Here is a 24,186-nt window from a genome sequence, read left to right as displayed (position 1 = left end):
TTGTTTGAAAGGTCAACGTTTTTGGAGCGAACAGATTGTTTTGTTAGCTCGACAGTTAATTTGGAAGAAATGATTTCAAGGTTCTGGGAACTTGAATCATGCCACATGAACAGCACTATGTCGCTTGAAGAATCAAACAACAGTTCGCCTTCCAGTGACCCTTCCGAAAAAACACAAGGTTTTACAAAAGCTTGGAGAGTCGAGAAGTATTGCTGTTAGACGATGTCTTGCTTCAGTTGTTTATTTTTTAATTTTTCGAAGTATTTCACAAAAACATCCTCTGCTCTTCTTGGATCCGTTCAATTATCTCATTTTCTCGAATTATCTTCTCATCATTTCATCTGCAAGATGTCACAAAACATTCGCATTAACAGAGATCCACAGAATGTCATTGGTTCCGTTGATTTCCCGTTGTGATCCTCCAAACTCGTAATTCGTAGTCTGTTTTTTTTTTATACAAATGTCCTCTCAAAACGCTGTTTTTCTTTGCGGTCCTCCAAACTCGCAAGCTTAGACTGTCCTCTCAACTTACCTTTTTTATCCAGCTGTCCTCTCAACACGCTGTTTTCGTTTGCGGTCCTCCCAACTTGCAAGCTTATGCTGTCCTTTCAACTCGCCATTTTTTTTTATACAGCTGTCCTCTCAACACGCTGTTTTCTTTGCGGTCTTCCCAAATAGCAAGTTTAGGCTGTCCTCTCAACTCGCCTTTTTTATTCAGATTTCTTCTCGACACGCTGTTTTCTTTGCGGTCCCCCAACTCGCAAGCTGAGGCTGTCCTCTCAACTCGCCTTTTTTTATACAGCTGTCTTTTCAACACGCTGTATTCTTTGCGGTCCTTCCAACTCGCAAGCTTAGGCTGTCCTCTCAATACGCCTTTTTTAACCATCTGTCTTCTCAACACGCTGTATTTCTTTGCAGTCCTTCCAACTCACAAGCTTAGGCTGTCTTCTCAACTCGCCATTTTTTTTTATACAGCTGTCTTCTCAACACGCTGTATTCTTTGCGGTCCTCCCAACTCGCAAATTTTGGCTGTCCTCGCAACTCGCCTTTTTTATCCTCCTGTCCTCTCAACACGCTGTATTTTTTGCGGTCCTCTCAACTATCAAGCTTAGGCTGTCCTCTCAATTCGCCTTTTTTATACAGCTGTCTTGTCAACACGCTGTATTCTTTGCGGTCCTCCCAACTCGCAAGTTTAGGCTGTCCACTCAACTCGCCTTTTCTATCCAGCTGTCTTCTCAACACGCTGTTTTCTTTGCGGTCCTCCCAAATAGCAAGTTTAGGTTGTCCTCTCAACTCACCATTTTTTTTCTATAGCTGTCTTCTCAACACGTTGTATTTCTTTGGCGTCCTCCCAACTCGCAAGCTTAGGCTGTCCTCTCAATTCGCTTTTTTTATACAGCTATCTTCTCGACACGCTGTTTTCTTTGCGGTCCTCCTAACTTGCAAGCTTAGGCTGTCCTCTCTACACGCTGTATTTCTTTGCGGTCCTCCCAACTCGCAAGCTTAGGCTGTCCTCTCAACTCGCCATTTTTTTCATACAGCTGTCTTCTGAACACGCTGTATTTCTTTGCGGTCCTCCCAACTAGCAAGTGTAGACCGCTTTTTTATTCAGCTGTTTTCTCGACACGCTGTATTCTTTGCGGTCCTCCCAACTCGCAAGCTTAGGATGTGCTTTCAACTCGCCTTTATTATACAGCTGTCTTCTCAACACGCTGTATTCTTTGCAGTCCTCCCAAATCGCAAGCTTAGTCTGTCCTCTCAACTCACCTTTTTTTTCAGCTGTCTTCTTGACACGCTGTTTTCTTTGCGGTCCTCCCAACTCACAAGCTTTGAATATTTTTGTTTTCTTCGTTCGTTTGATAAAAATACACAGAGTCCACGTAAACGAGTTGAAACTGTATTGATAGCTTTTTAATCTCAATTTTAAATATATTTTTCAAAATTTTAACATTAAAGCAAAGTATATCTGACGCATTTTTGATATCATGGACAATTTTTCAAGCGCACATGTTTTCGCTTCGTCAACCGTTAATTAATTCCGAACGTGGCTCGTATAAATTAAGAAAAATTGAGACTAAAAAAACTAACATGAACATCTTGAACCTGAAAGGATTTCCACGACAGACTGGTGCTGTTTTAATCGTTGATACTTAAGCTGGGGAAAAAATGGAAAGTGTAAAGGAAAAAATCCCTTAGCGAAATGAAACGAAAATCAACGGTTATCAAGAAAGCACAGAAGCGTTACAACAACTGCCTTCACCCTTTCGGAGGTTTTCTATTTGTTGCTGTAGGAGGATAGAGTGAAGAGGGAGAAAAAAGGCAGAAATACATCCGTCCCGGAAAAGAAAAATGCTGACACCGGCCCGCAGCAGATAGGACTTTTTATGGGAACCGGTCAGCTTCGTAAAAGTTATGACACAGAGGGAACAACAACAACGACTACTAACAGCATCCCGGATCCCTCCCTGGAAGGGGTTGATTATCATAGCCGAACGTGACTTAATTTTTGTACTGCTGCATTGTCTGCCGTTGCAATGAATTTAGGAACTTATTTTCATGAATTTAATTAAACTTCGTTGAACTGGAACTAAATAAACTAAACGATTTGTTCAAATCAGAAAAAAAAACACTCATAGGAAAGATGGAACGAAGTTTTAAACGAATTTTACACCGATTCATCTCGCTTCGAAAGAAAAGTTTGATCAAAAATCCATCGGTTTAATCCTAGTTGGATACCGCAAAGTGACATCGCTTATTTATGTTTTTGTTTCCGTACAACGGCAATGTTCCAAACAGCTCTTTATTGCACCGGGACAATCAACAGAAGAAATAACCGCACCTAGGAATGCCATTTTCCAGTTACTAAATAGAGAAAATGGAAACAAAATCCCTTCGTGCTCATCAAAAAAAAAAATAAGTTGAACAAAAAACACCTAAAACAAACCATCCTATAACGAAATGTGATCCTCGAAAGTTTCACCTGAACTGCAGAAGCAGCAGCTCTCTCGAATTTGTGTGGTTTTTGTATGATGTTTTCATAACCCAGCAGAATCGTTTGTTTTCCGCCTTCCCGGTGATATTGCAACCGTTCCATGACACCTCGCTTTTTCTGGGGCCTGGACTTCAAATGGAAACGAGGTCCCACGTTTGTTGGGCAATGGTGGTGTTAAGAGAACTTTTTTTTGTGCGGTAAGGTGAAAAGGATGAGAACTTTTATTTTTTAGCAGCAGCCATGGGATTTGGAGTTTCCAGCGACGGAAGTGTTGGCAAACAAAAAAGTAAATTTTTGTTTGATTAAATGTCTAATATTTTTTTAAAGCAAATTTTGTTTTAAATTTGTCAGATTTTCACCAAACTATAATTTTTGTCATTTGTGTCATTTTTGTCATTTTTGTCATTTTTGTCATTTTTGTCATTTTTGTCATTTTTGTCATTTTTGTCATTTTTGTCATTTTTGTCATTTTTGTCATTTTTGTCATTTTTGTCATTTTTGTCATTTTTGTCATTTTTGTCATTTTTGTCATTTTTGTCATTTTTGTCATTTTTGTCATTTTTGTCATTTTTGTCATTTTTGTCATTTTTGTCATTTTTGTCATTTTTGTCATTTTTGTCATTTTTGTCATTTTTGTCATTTTTGTCAATTTGTCATTTTTGTAATTTTTGTCATTTTTGTCATTTTTGTCATTTTTGTCATTTTTGTCATTTTTGTCATTTTTGTCATTTTTGTCATTTTTGTCATTTTTGTCATTTTTGTCATTTTTGTCATTTTTGTCATTTTTGTCATTTTTGTCATTTTTTCATATTTGAGTTTTTTGTCAAGAATATTGTTGTTTTGCAATTTTTTAAAGCTTCTTAGTATAACTTTGACAGGTTTTGAAAAATCTTCAAAAAACTGCACTGGCAACATTGGCAGCACTGCCAACGAAAACACGTTAGCGAATTTATTCTGTTTGCGTCCCCTAGGAAAAGAGGAAAATGGATGCAGAATGGATGCTAAAAATGGTAGGAAATCCAGCAACTTTCACCACGTATTCATTTATCATAGTTCTATGGGACAGATGAATGTTCGTTTGAAAGTTTTTTTTTCTCCAATGTGCCAGCATTTTGAATTTTCTCCACTCTGAAGGTGCAATATTTTTTTCTCGTCCTCACCCAGCCTGGATTGTTGCTGCAATTGATAGTGTCGCAAAACTTTGCTCATTCCGGGATGCAGCGAAATGTAAAATAGCATCATTTATGCCGGTTTGCCTTCAGTGAATAGTTTTGGGGATTTTTTTCCTTGTGAAAATTGTGGAATTATTTCAAACGCTTCGTTATCAACCATTAATCTTTGTTTTGTATTTTTTTACGACAAAGTTGGAATAACATCTAAACTATCTATCACAGCTTATAGTGTAATTTTTGTCAGCTTTTCTCAATTTTAAAAAAATATCTTCAAGTTCAAGTTTTGTTCTGAAAATTGACTTTTTCAAATATTTTTAAAGTTAAAAATAAAAAAAATGAACAGAAAAATGAAGAGAGAGTATCTTCTTTGTGGATTTAAAAACTTGGATTCTACTAGCACCACAAAAAGTAAAAATGGAAAGACACAAAAATGAGAATCAGGAGAATTTATTTGCTCGGAAAGACAGCAAATCCATTTGATCGAAACCTATTTCGATTGCATTTTTCGTATCCATACCCGAATCTTTCCCAATTGGATTCTGAAAAACCGACTGTAGAAGGTACACATTGGCCAGTCGGTTTCCATTGTGAACACTCAATTAAGCCAGTTAAGAATGGGAATTGATTGTTTGGAATTATTTCAACTTATTAAAGAAGAGAGCAGGTAGGATGAAATTTTTTCGATATCTTTTAGAAATCGATTTTCGAAGAATTTCCGGCGATCCGAAGATTGAAAATCATTGATGAAATTCTTTAACATTCAAGTGCACGAGTATTAACAACTTTTCAGATACTCACTCTTCTACAGACAGTGTCTGATGATTTCGTCCGATGGATGGCGAAATATCGATAAGACAGGAAGCTTGACGCCTAAAACCCTGATATTTACCTTTTTCGGGTCTTTTTTCCGCCGTTTTTCTGACCGCAGACAGCCACTTTAGGATATGCTTTCACACTAATAGGTAGGAGACTTGGGTTCAAAAATCAATTTTAAATGTTTTTTTCCTAGAAAGATCTTGAAAACATTTTTGCATGGTAAAATTTTCAAAATGTGCTACAAGTGTCAAAATTTCTACTACTTTTTCCCAACACGAGTGAACTTGCTCAAAGGTTGTGAAGTCTAGTTAGTCTAGGCTAGTAGTTAGAAATGATCACCAACCGAAAATTTACGATTTCAAAAATAAAATCACCCAGTAGGCTGGGCAATGCTATGCTAAGAAAACGAGTTCCCCAAAAACCACTGACGGACGACGACGAAGACAACGACGGATGAACAACCGCATCGCCATAGCTCAGCGCAAGACAAGAAGGGGAAGGATAAGTTCATTAATTTAGTGAAGTGAAGTGAAACTTTGAAGCTTTCCGAGAAAAAGGGGCCTTCCTGTTTCGAACGTTATGGGAAAATGGCGAGCGGTTTTAAACGGTTTTAACGAAACGGTGTTCTCTCCTGAAAGAGATTCGTCCGTTTGTTGAATGCTATAAAAACAATGGAATTTACCGAGGCCGTTGCAGCTATTTGATGTTGGCAGGAGTCGTGCATTAGGATTGATGATTTCCGAAAAGTGTAATGAATTTTTGATAAGCTTATATCCACACAGCTGTTGCGGGCGGAATTATCAATTCAAAAAATGCTTAGTCTTGACAGCAGTAGGACAGCTTCAAGCTGAAATTTTATTTTAACATTTAAAACTATTCTAATTTTAGGTTAAAAAATTGATAGTGACATACAAAATCAGTGCGTAAATTTAGCCATCACGCCGAACAACTTCTGTGATTGTGGTTATGAGTTTGCTGTAACTAGTAGAACGTATTCCGTGTCTGTACAGCAAACTACCGGATGTTTCACTTAATGGACAATAAAGTCTGTTTCACATAGAATCTGGTGGCATTTTTTCATTTACTGCAGCGCCCCTAGTTTTCACATCGCGAATCTATTGACAGTGTTTTGATCCGGATGGTTTGTTTACTTAGTGGTGAAAATTTCATCAAGATTGAAGCAGTCAGTCAAAAGTTATCGACGATGGAACGCGAAAGGCGAGAGAAAATTCTGCACACTCACGTAGAGAAACCGACGTGGTCAGGGGTAAAGATCGCGAAATTCCTGAAATATCCTAAATCGACTGTAAATTCGGTGCTGCAACGTTACCGGGAGACCCTTACGGTGGATCGAGCAAAACAAACCAGGCGTGAAAGTGGAACATATGACCGGAAGCTGCGAGCAAATGAAATTCGATCAGTTCACAATAATCCTGGAATCTCCTTGCGTGATTTTACGAAAAAGAAACTTACGTCAAAATGGATTTTGGACAAATACCCGGTAACAAATTTTATCCTGCGAAGCGTAAAGGGAATGTTGCGGGTAGATTCAAGTTTGTTTTCGAAGATAAATTTGCTCGTAAGTTGATGATTTGGCAAAGGATCTGTAGTTGTGGGAAGAAGACTAAGATTTTCATCACTGGGGACACAATGAATGGAAATGTTTACAAAGAAGAATGTCTCCAGAAGAGGGTTTTGCCATTCATTCGGTGAATTTCTGGCCAGACATGCAAGCTGCCACTACAGCCGGGATGTCGTTAAGTGGTATAAGGAGAACAAGATCGGTTTTGTTGAAAAAAGTATCAATCCACCAAACCGGATTTTCGTCCCATCGAGAAATATTGGGCAATAGTTAAGGGCAAACTGAAGAAATGTGGCAGAACCATGAAAAAACCCGCTCAAATGGAAAAGTGGTGGAACAAGATGGCGAATGAGGTTATCAGCAGTACTGTGCAGAAAATGATGGGTGGTATCACAAAAAATGATCGAAAATTCATCCGAAAAGCTGACGAATGATTTTTATGTTTTTTTTTTCCTTAAAGTGCAATAAAAACCCTACAAAATGTCATTTTTACTTTTGTTGTGCGTTATGTTTATGCGGAGAAATGATCTATTTTATCCGACCAGATTCTATGTGAAACAGACTTTAGATTGAGCATGGCAGGGGTGAATTTTGTACTTTCCTGAGTAGAGGCCCTGTAGCTGAGTAAGGCTAGAGGTGAAAGCTTATCCCAATTCTTCTGGTCTTTGTCGATGAATTTTGCAAGAAAATCCAGAAGAGTTCTATTGAATCGTTCGGCTAGTCCGTCAGATTGCGGATGTAAGGGGGTAGTTCTTGTCTTTTTCGCTCCTAAGACATTGAGAAGGCATCCGAAAACTTCGCTTTCAAAATTTCTACCTTGATCGGAGTGAATTAGATTCGGAACTCCAGAGCGGCAAATCACTGTTTCCGATAACTATTTCGGCAGTCTGCGATGGGATGGCCACAGCTTCTGGCCATTTAGTGAAATAGTCTGTCATAATTAACACCCATTTGTTGCCTCTATCGGTAACTGGGAACGGCCCGAGAACATCGATTCCGAATTTTTGAAATGGTTCGCCGACGATCGATGGTTGAAGCTCGCCACGACTCCTTTTGGACGGCCCCTCACGTGCTCCACATTGCGGCAGGATAAACACCACAATTTGACATCTCTGGAGATACCGATCCAGTAACATCCTTAGCTTCACTCTAAGCAGAGTCTTGGTGATTCCGTAATGACCTCCAGTAAGCCCACTATGTATTTTCTCCAGGATCTCGTTTACCATTGCACGGGAGACTATTATTTGACGACGAGAATTAGGATACTCAATGACTATCCGGCAAAGCAGCTCGTCATGTACCAGAAGTGTATCGAATATTGACCAGTAGCTTTTGCATAACGGGCTCAGACCAGTGATTGATTCCAAAGAGGGTCGTCCACAATGGTTTATTTACGATATTACGTTCCGAAGTACATCATCCTTCTGTTGTGCCTCTCGAGATCGATGGTCATCAGTTGATAAAAGGAGACACATTTGCACAGGCTGGTCTGTGGTAGCGAAGTTTTGCTTCATTTGATCAAGTTTGGTGCAGTGCTTACAACCAAAAACGTAGCATGGTCTTCGAGAAAGCCCATCAGCATTGGTATGCCGTAATCCAGGACGATGCACGATAACGTAATCGTAGAGCGAAAGGCACTCAATCCATCGAGCTACTTGGCCTTCCGGATCTTTGAAACTTTCTAACCAGGTAAGAGCAGCATGGTTGGTTCAAAGTAGGAAACGTCTGCCGTACAGATAGTGATGAAAGGGCTCAGCCGCCAACTCCTTTCGAGTGACGCAATAGTTGCGTTCAGCGTTCAGTATCTAGTAAAAATTCTCCGGCCTCCTGGGTAAAGGCAAGTATCGGTGCTTCCGTCAGCCTGATTTTTAATTCTTGAAACGCATTTTCAGAGTTCGGCATCGCTAACTGAAAAATTAGCGCCGCTAATTGAATCGCTAACTTAGTCAATGTGTAAAACTTCTCAGCTCAGTGATATTTGACGGTCTTGGCCACTGAATAACTGCCCTTGTTTTCTCTGGGTCGGTTTGAATACCATCGACAGATATCGTATGTCCCAGAAATTTTACCTTTGCTTGAAGAAACGTACATTTGCTCGTGTTGGTTTCCAGATTTACAGCATGCAGACGGTTGAAGACTTCTTCAAGCTGTTTTAGGTGTTCATCGAAGTTTCGAGAATGCGCTATAATGTCGTCCATGTATATGATACAAAATCTCCAGGAATCACCATTTAAGACGAGCTCTATGAGCCTTTGAAAAACGGCAGGACTGTTGCACAGTCCGAATGGCATGACTGAAAATTCCCAAAGGTCTCTTCCGGTTGAGAATGCTGTCATTTCACGATCGACGGGATCCATCTCAACCTGCCAGAAACCGCTTTTTAGATCTATCGTAGAGAATAATTTGGAACCACTGAGGTCGTCTAGCGTGAGATCAATCCTAGGGAAGGGGATAGTAATCCTTTTTAGTAATGTCGTTAAGTTTTCTGTAATCTATACAAAACCTGAAGGATCTTTCGAGGAGCTTGTTTCATGGGTACATGATGACCAGTATCGACTCGATGTTCGACTACGTGTGTCCTCTCCATGTCACTCGATCCAGTACAGAAAACGGCCGATTTTTTCAGTAGGAAGCTTGCAAACATCTTTTTACTGGTTGGGTCGATATTGGTCGTCGAATCTTCGAAAACTTGCTGCAAATGCAAAGGAATTTTATGAGTGGGTTCGCTTTTTACGGGAATCGATTTCTCAGGATTGATCACTTCAACGGACCATTCGCAATCACGGTTCCTTTCGGAATATTTACCGACTGTTGCGAGGCATTCATCAATCTGACGGGGACGGATGACTCTGATTCGCCGTTACATTCCGCGTACGTTATCAGCTCACTCCAGAGAGCTATGACTACCTCTTCAATTGAACTTATTTGAAACACTCTCGGCACATCCTTTTTGTCCACTCGAAGCGGTATGGGTTTACAGTCCGATACCCGCAACACATTTCTCACAAAGTCAATAACACAGCCATGAGCACGGAAAAAGTCATTACCAATTATGTAGTCTTCGGTAATATCAACTATCCAGTCTTTGTGTCTTACAAAATGTTTTCCAAACTTGAACCCTATCTCTTTTTCCGCGATCACGGGCAAAACTTCACCAGACACTGTTTTGATGCACTTTGGTTTATCCATTTTGTTTACACTTTCTCCAAGATCCCAAAAAGAACGATCAAGAATCGTTACAGCGGCTCCACAGTCGATGACAGCTTTACAAGATACTCCTTTCACTGATACATCCGTGAGATAGCTCCCGTGTTGAAGGTTGAGCGAATGAACGAGCAAAACATCAGACGGAGCAATTGATTCTGCCAGTCTATGCTCCTCTAAGCTGGCGTCTTCCCGTTTCCCGAATTCTTTGAGTGGTAGCTGCGTGATTTGAAACGGCGACGCTGAATTTGAGTTAAAGTGGATCTCACGCCGTAGACAGGCTCTCCCTCCTCCAGAGATTCTTCTTCGGATCCTGCACTAGAAGCGTTCTCGGGCTCGCGAACTAATCTCACCGAATGGATATGCGATCTGATTGCATTACGAGAAAGGTGGAATTGATGAGCTGACTGTATAGCTTAGTCTAAGTAGTAGTAGTAGGAGATCCTGAATAGCGGGATCGTTAAGCCCATCAAGAAAGTGATTCATGGCGATTTTATCATGGGCATCTCTTGGACAGTCGTGATAGACTGACGCTGTCAAACGTCGAACGTCCTCAGCAAACTCAACGAGGTCTTCACCTTTCTGCTGCCTTCTTGAGCGGAGTTGAGCATGGTGGAGGGCTTGGTGGAATTGTTGTCCAAATCTTCTTTCTAAACCTCCTTCCAGGCACGAATATGACCGTCTCTCGTTGGTGAGAATATTGACGACCATTTATCACAGCACTACAATCGCGCACATTCTGTAGAAGGTTCACTTGAATTTTCATGCGTTCTAATTCGTCATTGAGATTTTTCATCTCTAATCGAACGTCCTGAATGTTATCTGCAGTTTGATCTCCTAGAGCAGTGAACCGACAATCGATGGACGAACTTAACTTTTCAATCAAGGCCACATTTTTTCCGTCGGAATCCGAGTTTTTTTATTTCGCATGGCTGGCGTGAAGAAGAGAGCGAGCGAGACCGCCAATCATCTGACAGTTCAAGGGAAACGTCAGTTAATCTGCCCGCCACCAAGGTGTGTATATATAGGAGGTGTAACGATATGAGAAACTCCCAATTCAGCCATTTTGATTTGGCTACTATGGAGTTCGTGGAGTTTGTTTACTAACAAAGGCCTCAGCTCGAACAAATTTCCCGATGTTTACAAACAAACTCACTGAACCTCGCCGCGCTCTCCTCGCCTACTCACTGACAAAGTCAGAGAACCTTGTGATCTAATACCTCGCTCGCCACTAAACTGCATTTCACAGCGGCGCGTCGAAAGCAACGCTTCCAGCGTTGTCGATGTCAACACGGTATTTCGAAATAACCTAACTGTAGGATGTTTTCAGTCACTATTAACGGACTTAAGAGGAGCATAGTGCCAACAAATTTAGTAACAATTAGACTAAAATTAAACAAACACATTTTGTTAAAATTTGACCATAAACTTTGTTGTAATAAACACAATTTTGTTGACGTGTTCGTTTCTCGCTATAAAACCGAAAGTGAAAAATGACCGCTTTGATTGGATTTTAATTATCCACCGCCTGTTGACTATGAACCCTTCTGATGTAGAGAGCCAATCGAGAATTACCTTCCTAAAAATAGATTGCCTGAAAATGTTGATCCACAGCCTGTGTGCGCACCCTATCGACTTCCATGAATGGAGGAAAGGCTCGGTTTTTCATTAGAATCGGACAAGGGCTGGGAAATGAGTTTTCGATTGTATAGTAGCAAGGTACACACTATCATCATTCAACTGAGCTGTAACACGTTTTAGATTGCATCACACCATAAAAGGAACTCGCGGTTGCTGCCGATCGAGAGCTGCTGTTTTTGGATGAAAAGATGTTAATGTGTAGTTCGTGGGCGTCAATGGGATCGGATGGAATGGAGGCGTCGTTGTCCTCATCCTCTTCCCTTCTCTCTCTCTTTCATGTAGGGATGTTATTCGATCAAAGCCTCATTCACAACAGAACGCGCGTTGTACCCAACGTGATGTGAATTGATTCGAGCTGTGCGGGAAAATGTAAATCAAATTCAGAACGCGCAACAGCTTGCTGGCAGCCAACTGATGATGATGATGGTGGGAAATTCCACCTTGAGGTGTTTTCTTCCAACCTACCAACCGAAAAACCTTGATGAATAGAAATTCTCATTAATGCTACGCATCGTGGAACTACACCTGTTGCTGCAGCTCGAGTGATTATTACCCACTGACTGGAAGGGAACGTCCTTTGAAACTTATGAAAACATTTTTTTTTCATTCATTCAACATTCATTCACCGAAAACTTAAAAAATATCTGAAATTGAATGCGTCAGTTTTGCGGGTTTTTATAATTTTCAATGGCATTTTTCATGGACGCTTCATATAATTTTAATTCACAGTAGATATGTGAATTTCTAGATGATTGTGATTTTCATTCGAGTGACAGGTGATAGAGTGTTATCAATTATCGTTGATTTTCAACGTTTCAAGAATCAAACTCAATGGGAAGTTTACACGCCAACTGGAGATTATTTTTTTGTTCATAGCTTTTAGATTCCAAGAATTGGAACAATGAAATGTTCATTGATGTACAATTATACTTATTAGCTTAAATGTGTGAACAAACTGATAAATACGATGCTTTGCATCATACAATGAAGCTTTATCATTATAATAGTTTCAATCAAGTTCTGACACCTAAAAGGAATTCGAGAAGTCAGCCAAATCATCATCATGAAAACTGAAACTGAACTGAAACTGAACTGAAACTGAACTGAAACTGAACTGAAACTGAACTGAAACTGAACTGAAACTGAACTGAAACTGAACTGAAACTGAACTGAAACTGAACTGAAACTGAACTGAAACTGAACTGAAACTGAACTGAAACTGAACTGAAACTGAACTGAAACTGAACTGAAAATAAAATAAAACTTGATCCTTAGACTTAGAATTCCAAAGATTCTCCAGAACTTATCCGGGTCGGGCTATTCCGGGCGATTTTTGTATGAGCCTGGAAAAAATTGGGCATTCGATTTCAGATTTTTTAATCCAAAAACCGGACAGTATTCAAAATGTCAAAATTGACAAAAACGACAAAAATGACAAAAATGACAAAAATGACAAAAATGACAAAAATGACAAAAATGACAAAAATGACAAAAATGACAAAAATGACAAAAATGACATAAATGACAAAAATGACAAAAATGACAAAAATGACAAAAATGACAAAAATGACAAAAATGACAAAAATGACAAAAATGACAAAAATGACAAAAATGACAAAAATGACAAAAATGACAAAAATGACAAAAATGACAAAAATGACAAAAATGACAAAAATGACAAAAATGACAAAAATGACAAAAATGACAAAAATGACAAAAATGACAAAAATGACAAAAATGACAAAAATGACAAAAATGACAAAAATGACAAAAATGACAAAAATGACAAAAATGACAAAAATGACAAAAATGACAAAAATGACAAAAATGACAAAAATGACAAAAATGACAAAAATGACAAAAATGACAAAAATGACAAAAATGACAAAAATGACAAAAATGACAAAAATGACAAAAATGACAAAAATGACAAAAATGACAAAAATGACAAAAATGACAAAAATGACAAAAATGACAAAAATGACAAAAATGACAAAAATGACAAAAATGACAAAAATGACAAAAATGACAAAAATGACAAAAATGACAAAAATGACAAAAATGACAAAAATGACAAAAATGACAAAAATGACAAAAATGACAAAAATGACAAAAATGACAAAAATGACAAAAATGACAAAAATGACAAAAATGACAAAAATGACAAAAATGACAAAAATGACAAAAATGACAAAAATGACAAAAATGACAAAAATGACAAAAATGACAAAAATGACAAAAATGACAAAAATGACAAAAATGACAAAAATTACAAAAAATACAAAAATGACAAAAATGACAAAAATGACAAAAATGACAAAAATGACAAAAATGACAAAAATGACAAAAATGACAAAAATGACAAAAATGACAAAAATGACAAGAATGACAAAAATGACAAAAATTACAAAAATTACAAAAATGACAAAAATTACAAACATGACAAAAATGACAAAAATGACAAAAATGACAAAAATGACAAAAATTACAAAAATTACAAAAATGACAAAAATTACAAAAATTACAAAAATGACAAAAATTATAAAAATTACAAAAATTACAAAAATTACAAAAATTACAAAAATTACAAAAATTACAAAAATTACAAAAATTACAAAAATTACAAAAATTACAAAAATTACAAAAATTACAAAAATTACAAAAATACAAAAATTACAAAAATTACAAAAATTACAAAAATTTCAAAAATTACAAAAATCACAAAAATTACGAAAATTACAAAAATTACAAAAATTACAAAAATTACAAAAATTACAAAAATTACAAAAATTACAAAAATTACAAAAATTACAAAAATTACAAAAATTACAAAAATTACAAAAATTACAAAAATTACAAAAATTACAAAAATTACAAAAATTACAAAAATTACAAAAATTACAAAAATTACAAAAATTACAAAAATTACAAAAATTACAAAAATTACAAAAATTACAAAAACTACAAAAATTACAAAAATTACAAAAATTACAAAAATTACAAAAATTACAAAAATTACAAAAACTACAAAAATTACAAAAATTACAAAAATTACAAAAATTACAAAAATTACAAAAATTACAAAAATTACAAAAATTACAAAAATTACAAAAATTACAAAAATTACAAAAATTACAAAAATTACAAAAATTACAAAAATTACAAAAATTACAAAAATTACAAAAAGTACAAAAAGTACAAAAATTACAAAAATTACAAAAATTACAAAAATAACAAAAAAAAAAAAAAATTACAAAAAATACAAAAATTACAAACACTGCGATCTTGCTGTGGTACTTCTTCGCATGGATGCGGCGACGGACAATTCAACGTGATACCGAAAGCTGGAGCTCTTCCTGTATCTGCCAGATCGTAATTTTTGGGTTTTCTTCACCTCAAGAAAAAATTTATTGACCCTTCTGGCATCTGTTTTGGGCTTCCGTCCTCTTCTCGGGCGATCCACCACCGATTCGAACGTTTTTATCTTCTTCATGATTTTTGACACCGCTCTCTTGCTGATTTCGTAGTGCTTGGCTACTTCCAGGTGCGTTTGACCATTATTGACATCACGAGCAACCAGTTTCCGGATGGACAACGGAATGGAACCAGAAATTTCGGCGTTCTCCATATTTTACAACTTATTCGAATGTAGACACCTGTTTGAATATTCCAAAATCAAGCCAGTTGTTCATGAAACGTCAAAATACACAAAACAAACAAATTCGAGGGGCCCCGCGATGGAAACTTATCGAAATTATATTGATTTTTGAGTTGGAGTGTTCTGGAATATTAACTCTTTTTTTTCTATCAGAAAAAACTTTCTTTTTTACCAGCGCAACATTAACAAAAATTGTAAAGAACATAATAAACAATATTTTAAAAATGACCACGATGTGTTTTCGTTGAATTTTAACCAGAAAATTAAAAGAAATGATAATTAAATTAAAATTGCGTTCGATGCTTTGAATTTGAATTTTTTGATGAATTAAGCAAATCCAGGCAAAAACCCTGCAGTTTTTTAAGAAATCCGGGCCTCCAGGCTGGACCAGACTCGCCTCGAATTTTTCCTTGAATATCCGGGCAAGCGCGGATTGAATTTTCTATAACATTTTTTGGTTTTATTATTTAAAATTTATTATAGACATTTTTCCACGGTTGTGGCTTTTGTGTCTCTAGATTTTGTGATGTTTTTTCAAAATTTATTGAAAGTTTCATAAAACTTAAACTACAACGTTGAGACCAACCTTGATTTGCTATTTTTTTAACATTAAATTACATCAGAACCATATCTTTAACGAAACTTCCTCCGAACATCTCTAATCCGAATGTTTTCCATTTGTTTTCATCTCGTTTCAGATGACAATCATCAATCCGAAGGCACCTGCACGCTGTCAACCCATCTCAGAGTGACAGCTTAGGAGAAGGAGGAGTCTTTAAAACAAAACAAAAAAACCCCAAAAACCTTCAACCGGTAGAATGCCATCACTCTCGCTTTCTGGCGGCCGGTTGTGAAGAGGCAGCCACCTGCTGCGGCCAAACAAAAACCCCGGACTAAATTCCGACTGGGTCCGTGAGTCTCAGTCGGTAATCAATTACGATAAAATCCCCACTCCCTGTTTTTTGAAGGAAGCCCACGTGGATTGCGGACAAAAGGATTGTAATAGTAACAACAGCCCTTTTGCAGCTTCGCTAGGGTGTGAAATAAAAGCCATCGTCGTCGTCGTCGTGTTTTGTGATGTTGTTGCTAGTTAGAGAGCATCCTTTTGTCATCGATGGAGGAACAGCGCGAATGACGATGAGCAAGAGCTTCGGGTTAAGGTCGATAGGTTAGGTTCTGCTCGGTGTCACATAGCATAGTAATTATAGCGCTGCTGGTGGATGCTTTGTATTTTCCGGGATAGTAAGCCAGAGCAATGATCTTTGAGGTACGGTCTAAGCTGGGAAAGTGTATGTTTTTCTGTATGCATAGGAAGCAGACACATATCACGATATCAAAGGTTTCAGCGGGACCGTGTCAAGTAGCAGATGAAAGCTTTATGAGCCATTGTAGTGGAGAGATCAAACAAGAACGGAAGAATGCAACTGATTAGGGAGAAATTGGAAAGCACAAAGTACTGAGTGGTTGAGTAGGGAGGAAAACCTGTCGTGGTCCGTATATGGACGCACTAGCCATTTCGCGCCTGGTCGATGAACTCACGATTGGCAGCTCGCAGTATAGTTTGCAAAGTAGCAGTGTAGCGACGTCTTCCGGGGTGCTAGGGAACTTTTCGACGGTGGCACCAGCAGCAGCAGTTGTTGGCGGGTTTAGTGACGTCCATCAAGCGGTTCCCGTTGCCCTGTTGACGCTGAATCAAACGCTGAGCCACGCCGTAGCTGGTGCTACCGGTCACGGAGGTTCACTGGATCTAATTGGGGGTGCAGCGGCTAGCAGCACCACAAGTCCTGCGGGATCTATCGTCGCTTCGACGGTTCCGGACAATGCCCTGGAACATGAACCGGAGATCGACACAATTCGCAAGGTGATGATATGCATCGTTCTACTAGCTGTGATATTTGGCACGATCGTAGGCAACATCCTAGTCTGCGTCGCGGTGTGTCTGGTACGAAAGTTGAGGCGACCCTGTAACTATTTGCTGGTGTCACTTGCCGTTTCGGATCTGTGCGTGGCCTGCCTGGTGATGCCACCCGCGTTGATGTACGAGGTTCTGGGCGAGTGGAACTTTGGACGAGTTTTCTGTGATATTTGGGTTTCGTTCGACGTGCTCTCTTGTACGGCGTCGATTCTGAACCTGTGTGCAATCTCGGTCGATCGGTATTGGGCCATCACGAAGCCCCTCGAGTACGGCGTCAAGCGAACGCCCCGCCGAATGATGCTTTGCGTAGGACTGGTGTGGTTGGCCGCCGCTTGTATTTCGTTGCCACCACTTTTAATTCTAGGCAATAAACATACGATCGGCCAGGGCGAAGAGCAGCGCCCATTTTGTGCCGTTTCCGAAGATGTAGGTTATCAAATTTATGCCACCTTGGGGTCCTTCTACATACCCCTGGCGGTGATGCTTTTTGTATACTATCAGATATTCCGAGCCGCCCGCCGAATAGTTAAAGATGAAAAGCGGGCCCAAACAAGACTGGAAAACTCCCTCGCAGTGGACAAAAGTCAAGCCATGCTCAAACCCCCGGAACCAGTGGCGCCCAACAATTCACCCCATCAGAAGAAGCTGCGATTCCAGCTGGCGAAGGAACGCAAAGCGTCCACAACCCTGGGCATCATCATGTCCGCTTTCACCGTCTGCTGGCTGCCCTTCTTCATCCTGGCCCTCGTAAGGCCACTCATGGACGACGACTACCCTACGCTGTCGTCGTTCTTCCTGTGGCTCGGTTATGCCAACTCCCTTCTCAATCCGATCATCTACGCCACCCTGAATCGGGACTTCCGGAAGCCATTCCAGGAAATACTGTACTTCCGCTGTTCGAACCTGAACATCCTGATGCGGGAAGACTTCTACCACAGCCAGTACGGAGAGCCGGGCTCGCAGCGCTTCGTGCTGGACAACGAGGGCCAGCACACGGCTCGGGAGAGCTTTCTCTGAAATCCGCAACCTGCCGGTACAATCATCACTAGTAGTTGTAATAGCAGTAGTAGCACACCGATACCGATGCCTCTGCAAGCGTCGATCGTAACGTAACGTAACCAGCACAGCACCCCTGCGAATATCAAACATTACCCTTGCACCACCTAAACATACACACTCACTCACTGGAACAAACTCGTAAAGTATATTGTGCTAAGTTGTGTTAAGAAATAGAAACCAAAAAAGTGTGGCCGTTTAGGAATGAGAGCGTTTGAAGGAGCGTGCGTTAAGGCTTATGAGAGAGATAGAAAGAGAGCGTTTTTATTAGAAACAGCCACAGGAAACAAAGAGAGGATATTTTCGAATAATTTAGTATCAACCTACTAGTTGTAATGAATTATGAATCGGTTCTGATGTTACGAAGAGATGAAATTGGGAAAGATCAATCATGTTACAATAGGTTGAGGTCGATAACGATTGGAGGGTTTTCATTCAGATCGTCTTTTCAAATAAGGTCATGTCCTTGTATTTGTATTGAGAAGTAAAAATATAGCACGATGTCCAATTTTTCATGCCATTCCATCCTCAGGGATACGGACATCGGTTTGGCAAAAAGAGGCATGTTTGTCAAAACGGCTTTGTGAGTTGATTCAATTGCCTTTCGGGTTGAAAAAAGATCCAACATTTTTTCAACTAATGATGGTCTATTTTAGAGCTTAAGGGCCTATCCTGCTATGAGCATAAGCTAAATTTTCAATACCGGTGCCCTTCATTGTCCAATTAGTGATATTCAATCAGCAATCCAATTTATTGATCAACACATTAGAGACATCAAACTCGGGATATCACACTGATGTTCTGGGTTGGAATTTTTCGTTTCTCATTCGGGAGCTATAGGGTGTCCTATCATGTCTAAGTACGATTTAAAATGAATAGTATGTATGTATGTATGTATGGTTCCCCCATCGGTAGCAAGGTCCAGCCTATGCCTGTGTGGCTTGGCCTTCGAATTGCTTTTCAGGCTTCCACGGCCGATGGTTCGTCGAGGGAAGTCATCCAACCTACAGAGACCTACAATGGTTGGCAATCCACTCCGCTTGCAATAGTCTCTTCAGATTAACCCCATTCCCTCTGAAATATATAATCATTTATTCAATGAAACACATCTTACCTATCGGCAACTTGTGGGATTCGAACCCAAAAGTTTTTCTTGCCGATACCGGGAATCGAACCCAGTACGCCTGGGTTACCAGACTCGCGCCAGCCTATCCACTAGACCACATCAGCGCTCAGCACGATTTAAAATGAATAGTATATACATAATTTAGGAGCAAATTATTTTTTCACTATTTTGTTCTCTGTAGTCTTCTTTTACAGTGAATCAATGAAAAATTAGATTTCAGTCAATCGTAGACCAGAGATCGAGTTTTTAAACGGCGACTTCTGATTCGCTTCAGCACAGACTGGTTTTGGCCACTTTTTTCGGTCTTTTGCGAAGTTTTCGGTGGAATCTACAGGCTTCACATGTTGTCTCAAATATGATTAGGTAAGGCCCCAAATTTTTTTTTTATCGGTCTCGCTTGAGGAGAATTTGTCAGATTCATCTGCTTCGGAACGATCTGGACTTTATTGGATTGTTAGCAAGCCGTCGTGTCGTTTGAGAATTGAACTGATGCCGAATCAAGCCAAAACAGTACTGGGTGATTATACTTGCTTGTATCAGTAAACATAAACGGATCGGAAAACATGCCTCACTATGGCTTGTCAAACCATCGCCTTTTTAAAAAAAAATTCGGTAAAAATTGATGTTTTCGTCACGTCAATACTTTGGCCATCTCGAATAGTGTTATAATGGTCACTCGGTAGCGTGTTATAATCAAATTTACATGATCGTTGATAACGCACACTGATTTTTCACACAGCAGTTGTTCATATAATTTTCGAACTCTTGGTTTGACGGAAGCAGCCTGTTTTTTCACTCCGCTTCGACTTCTTATGCTTATTATATGTCTGTAGATCCAATCTTACCTTGGTACGATAGACTGTGCTACGCGGGAATCCCACTTTTTTGGCTAGATCCCAAATTAAGGCAGTCTTCTTAATGTCATCAGTGCGCATGACTTTTCGGTCCAAAGTTTTGACCACCGGACCAGATTTCCACAAAGTTTTTTTCGTCCACGAAGCAGCTTTTTTTTGATCACTTGACCCGGTTTCCACCTAAATTGTTTTTGTCCATGAAGCTGCTTTTCTCTTCATACTTCCAAATAAAAATTTCAGACCGCTCCAATGCTTACTTCTTCCATTTTAGCCAACTCAGTAGGCAAAATGTTGAGGATAGTACATCATTTGTGTACTACTAAACACCACCAGAATTATAAAAACTGGAGCTTACGATTCACAGAGTTTTAAGTTAAACTGTAAACAAAATGAGGAGGGTTGTATCCAAATCGTGCTTAGACATAATGAGACACCCAATAAGATGGCCAATTGTCAGATCTACAATAAGGATAGTTTCCCATCAACGTTAAAATTTCCCTGGAAATCAAAATCAGTATAAGAATTCTTCTAAAAGGAACAGAGAACTCAAATTTGACTCTATGAATTTATGAAATTGCCGTTTGGCTTGAAAAAAGAACCGGAAATTTTCCAAGGAATGATATTTTCGAAGCTTTCCATATTTCGGCTGGACGATGGGAATGAAACACTTTAAAAGCTGACCGATTCAATTGAATGAGTGTGTGTGACTGAAAAAAAAACAAAAATAAAACAATGGCTCACTATTTGATGATAAGAAACATTGGAATTAGTTATCAAAAAAGAGAAAATACCCTGAAAATTGCTACTGGCAGCAAAAAAAAATCACACTAATTTAGGGACTGAATACGAAGGAGGTTATTAAATTAATAACGATCCGGTTCAATGAGATTCGCATGACAACTTTTGTTTCCGAAAGACAGTTTATGTAAACGTGTAAAGGCAGTGTTAGATTAATCGTTAAGTAGGGAAAATAAAGAGAAAAAAAGTATAACAAAAACACACACAAGTTTGAGCTTCCGGCAAAGTTGTTATTCTGTCGTTTGATAATTTTAGGATGTGAGATAAAAGTTGTACCTATAGGTTCGTTGTTATGTTATCAGTATTTTTGAATGTTTAATCCAAATGATGCAGCTGGTGCAGTGCTAATCACAAATGAGACGATAAACGAAAGGTGTTCACGATTTATTTTACGCACCGGAAAACAAGTTCCAAGCAGCTCGAAGAAAGTCTACTCTTATATACATGTGGTTATACATTAAGTTGAGATTCTCCAGTGCGCAGTACTTGCGGACATTTTAACACAGTCCCTGATGTTAGAGACGCAACTTTTGCTTAGTACACTACTGTCGTGATAAAAATATTCATATTTTTTCGATCTTTTAAGGAAGCTTAACAAAACCCCCTGGCGTTCACCAGTGAGGGAGAAATAGATGAATCGGTTCTTGCAATTCCTAACCCGATGATAAATGAATACGAAAATAAAACAATCAGACTCGTTGAACAAAGCAAAAAGTAGTAGATCTGTTTATATTAAAACATGTATCGGTAGCTGAACGTTAGTTGAATTTTATTTTCGAATCCCACACGTGTTAACTGATAAGCTGGATAGAAAACTGTAAAGCAGCTTTGCGAACGATTCCTAGCAAAGAAAAAACAAACAAGTCTAAATTTACTTGTACTAAGATCAGTACGTAGAACATGTCAACTGTCAAACTGGCAATGAACAGCAGTAAAAACAAGCTGTGGAACACAAACAGTAGCACATTACAACTAAGGTAAACATTAAATGTCAATATGGAGAGAATAAAAACATTCATGTACAAACTCGGCACAACTAGAGCAGCCAAGTGAAATTCATCCGAAAAGTAGAGAACTCGAAGTACTAAAATCTATCTTAGCGATCGGGCGAAATCACCTGTAAGCTAAATAAAAAGGTTAAAAATTCTGTAGAGGAAACCTTTTTTATAAACACTAATTCAGTGAAAAGTAAAAACTATGTAGAAAACACACTACAACAAGTATTTGAGCGGAAGAGAGAGTTGTCTACCTTAAGAAGCTAAACAGAAAATGATGAAACTCGCTACAAGTAGGAAGAAAAAAAAATTATCTAACGAAGATATATCAACTATACTAAAGAAATGAAACCAAATTGAGCAATTTATTTTACTATCTATACACTTACACTAAGCAAATCAAATGTGAAAAAAAACGTTAAGGAATCGATACCAAAAATGAAAAATAGGGAAAGAAACAGAAACGAAGAGAAAGGATTGTTTATGACTGCTACCCTAGAACAAATACCAAATTATTTATAGCTTAATTCGGAGTCTATCGCATTATTTTATGAAGGTTTTTTTTAAACTTACCTTAAGAGAAAGAGAGTGTGGGATAGCTCAAATTCAGAGTCAGAAAACAAATCAGCAGCAAAGGAAAGATCCCTTCCATAAGCAATCGCAAATGGTTTCGTCTATTTACACAAACACACAAACACAAACAGAGAGTATTAACTTTTAAGTAAAAAGTGTTCAAAAGCTAGAATGTTTTTTTGTTTTCTATTTTAAATATTTGAAATTAAAATAATTGAAAGAATCATTTCGAATTGTTAAGAAACATTTCTGATAGTCCAATATGTGTCGTTGAGTAATTTTACAGAATCAAAGCAATCGAGGAAATTCCCATTGATTCAACCACGGTAAACTTTTATGATACTTTTAGGGAGATCTAAGCAAGCATCGTTCGCTTGAAGACCTGTTTGACAGCCGCTCCTGAAAATTTTAATCAGCTTCATAAAATTTAAAAATCAAAATTCACAGTTTAAGTAACAAGAGTTCCGTGAAAGTTGTTGAACATTAACTGGCGAACACATGCATAATGACAAAGATTGGTTTACCTGTGGAATAAACATCAAACTGTGGAAGTTTCGGGTGAGATAAATCTATTTTTTTTATGTTTCTTTAAGTTTTCAACTATGCAATTAAACATTATCATTTCATAATCAAATTCTATGCAATCATTAGAATTCAAATTCAAACTACTGACAAAATAAGCTGATATTTTTTGAGTGAGTTAGAAAACAACCCGTTTGCTATCAATTTTGAAAAAAATTACGCACTGTTGAATGAATGTTTCAATTTTGCTGAAATGCCACTCATTCGAAAGGATTCTTTCAATTACTCGAATTTCGGAACAGAACATTGTAGGTTCCTAGAGGTAAACAATTTAGGACGAATCAATCATCATCAAACGAGCGATCGAGAAATTGTTTTCAGTTTTCCAATCGTAGGTACAAAGTTGTGTACCACACTTTTATTTTTCGCAATCTGGCAAATCAAATAGAACGTGAAAAATCAAATGTAGACATGTAGCATATTCACCGAAAGAGAGAAAAAAAAACATTAATGGACGGGCGAATATTTTTACACACCTATTTACCTTTCACAAATACACACAAATACAAACATTCACCGATGATAAATCATGAGAGATGAAGAGAGACAGATGAAAAAAAAAAACACTCACTTACATATGAGTATGATAAAATGATACAGCGGAAAAGAGCAGAAGAAAAAAAAAGCACCAAGTAAAATCAAAGTGTTGAAAAATACAACAAGCTGGGCGAACGGTTGCGGGACTCGATAAAACCGATTCGAGAAATAAAATTATTAAAATATAAACATGTAGAGATCAAAGCAAAAATTTACACGCTTCCGTTTTAATGATGGTACTCTATAATTTCACCGATGACCGCTCCCTGGTATGAATTATGTTTCACCAAGCTTTGGTTCGAATCCGGAAAATTGAAATAAAAAACGTTGTGGTTTTCCCTTCGGAGAAATAATTGTATCCTGTATCCGGCGAGGGGAAAAAAAAAGAATCAATCTGGATCGGGCTCTTCAGAATTGGAATCAGAGTTGATGATAACCACCAGCAGCACATTTTCGAATCCGAACGAGGAGTTAATCGAGGTCGGTTCCCCTAAAATATTTTTCCAGCTGGAATGTTTGTACCTACCATTTTTCGGATTTTATTTTTTTTGCCTTCTCTTCACAAATATGGTTTGGCTTTTATACAGATCAATCAAGCGAGCAGTTTATTTTCCGAAATTGGAAAACTTGGTGTTAACAGATTGAGTGGTTTTTAATGCCCATTCATGGACAAAATTGATAAGGG

At 38.2% G+C, this 24,186-nt stretch overlaps 1 protein-coding gene across 1 annotated transcript in view; it reads left to right on the top strand.

Annotated features, from left to right (window-relative positions):
• The window catches only part of LOC129745758 (5-hydroxytryptamine receptor 1-like), a 197,029-nt gene extending 173,329 nt beyond the window's left edge, over positions 1-23,700 (top strand). Inside the window, exon 2 of the mRNA XM_055739087.1 lies at positions 15,764-23,700. Coding sequence (XP_055595062.1) covers positions 16,564-17,997 — 1,434 coding nt within the window. The 5' untranslated portion in view covers positions 15,764-16,563 and the 3' untranslated portion in view covers positions 17,998-23,700. The remainder of the gene's footprint in view (positions 1-15,763) is intronic.
• Positions 23,701-24,186: the final 486 nt, after the last annotated feature.

Source organism: Uranotaenia lowii, chromosome 1 (genome assembly GCF_029784155.1).
Source record: "Uranotaenia lowii strain MFRU-FL chromosome 1, ASM2978415v1, whole genome shotgun sequence".
NCBI classification, from domain to species: domain Eukaryota; kingdom Metazoa; phylum Arthropoda; class Insecta; order Diptera; family Culicidae; genus Uranotaenia; species Uranotaenia lowii.
This window is presented reverse-complemented; position numbering and strand designations above follow the sequence as displayed.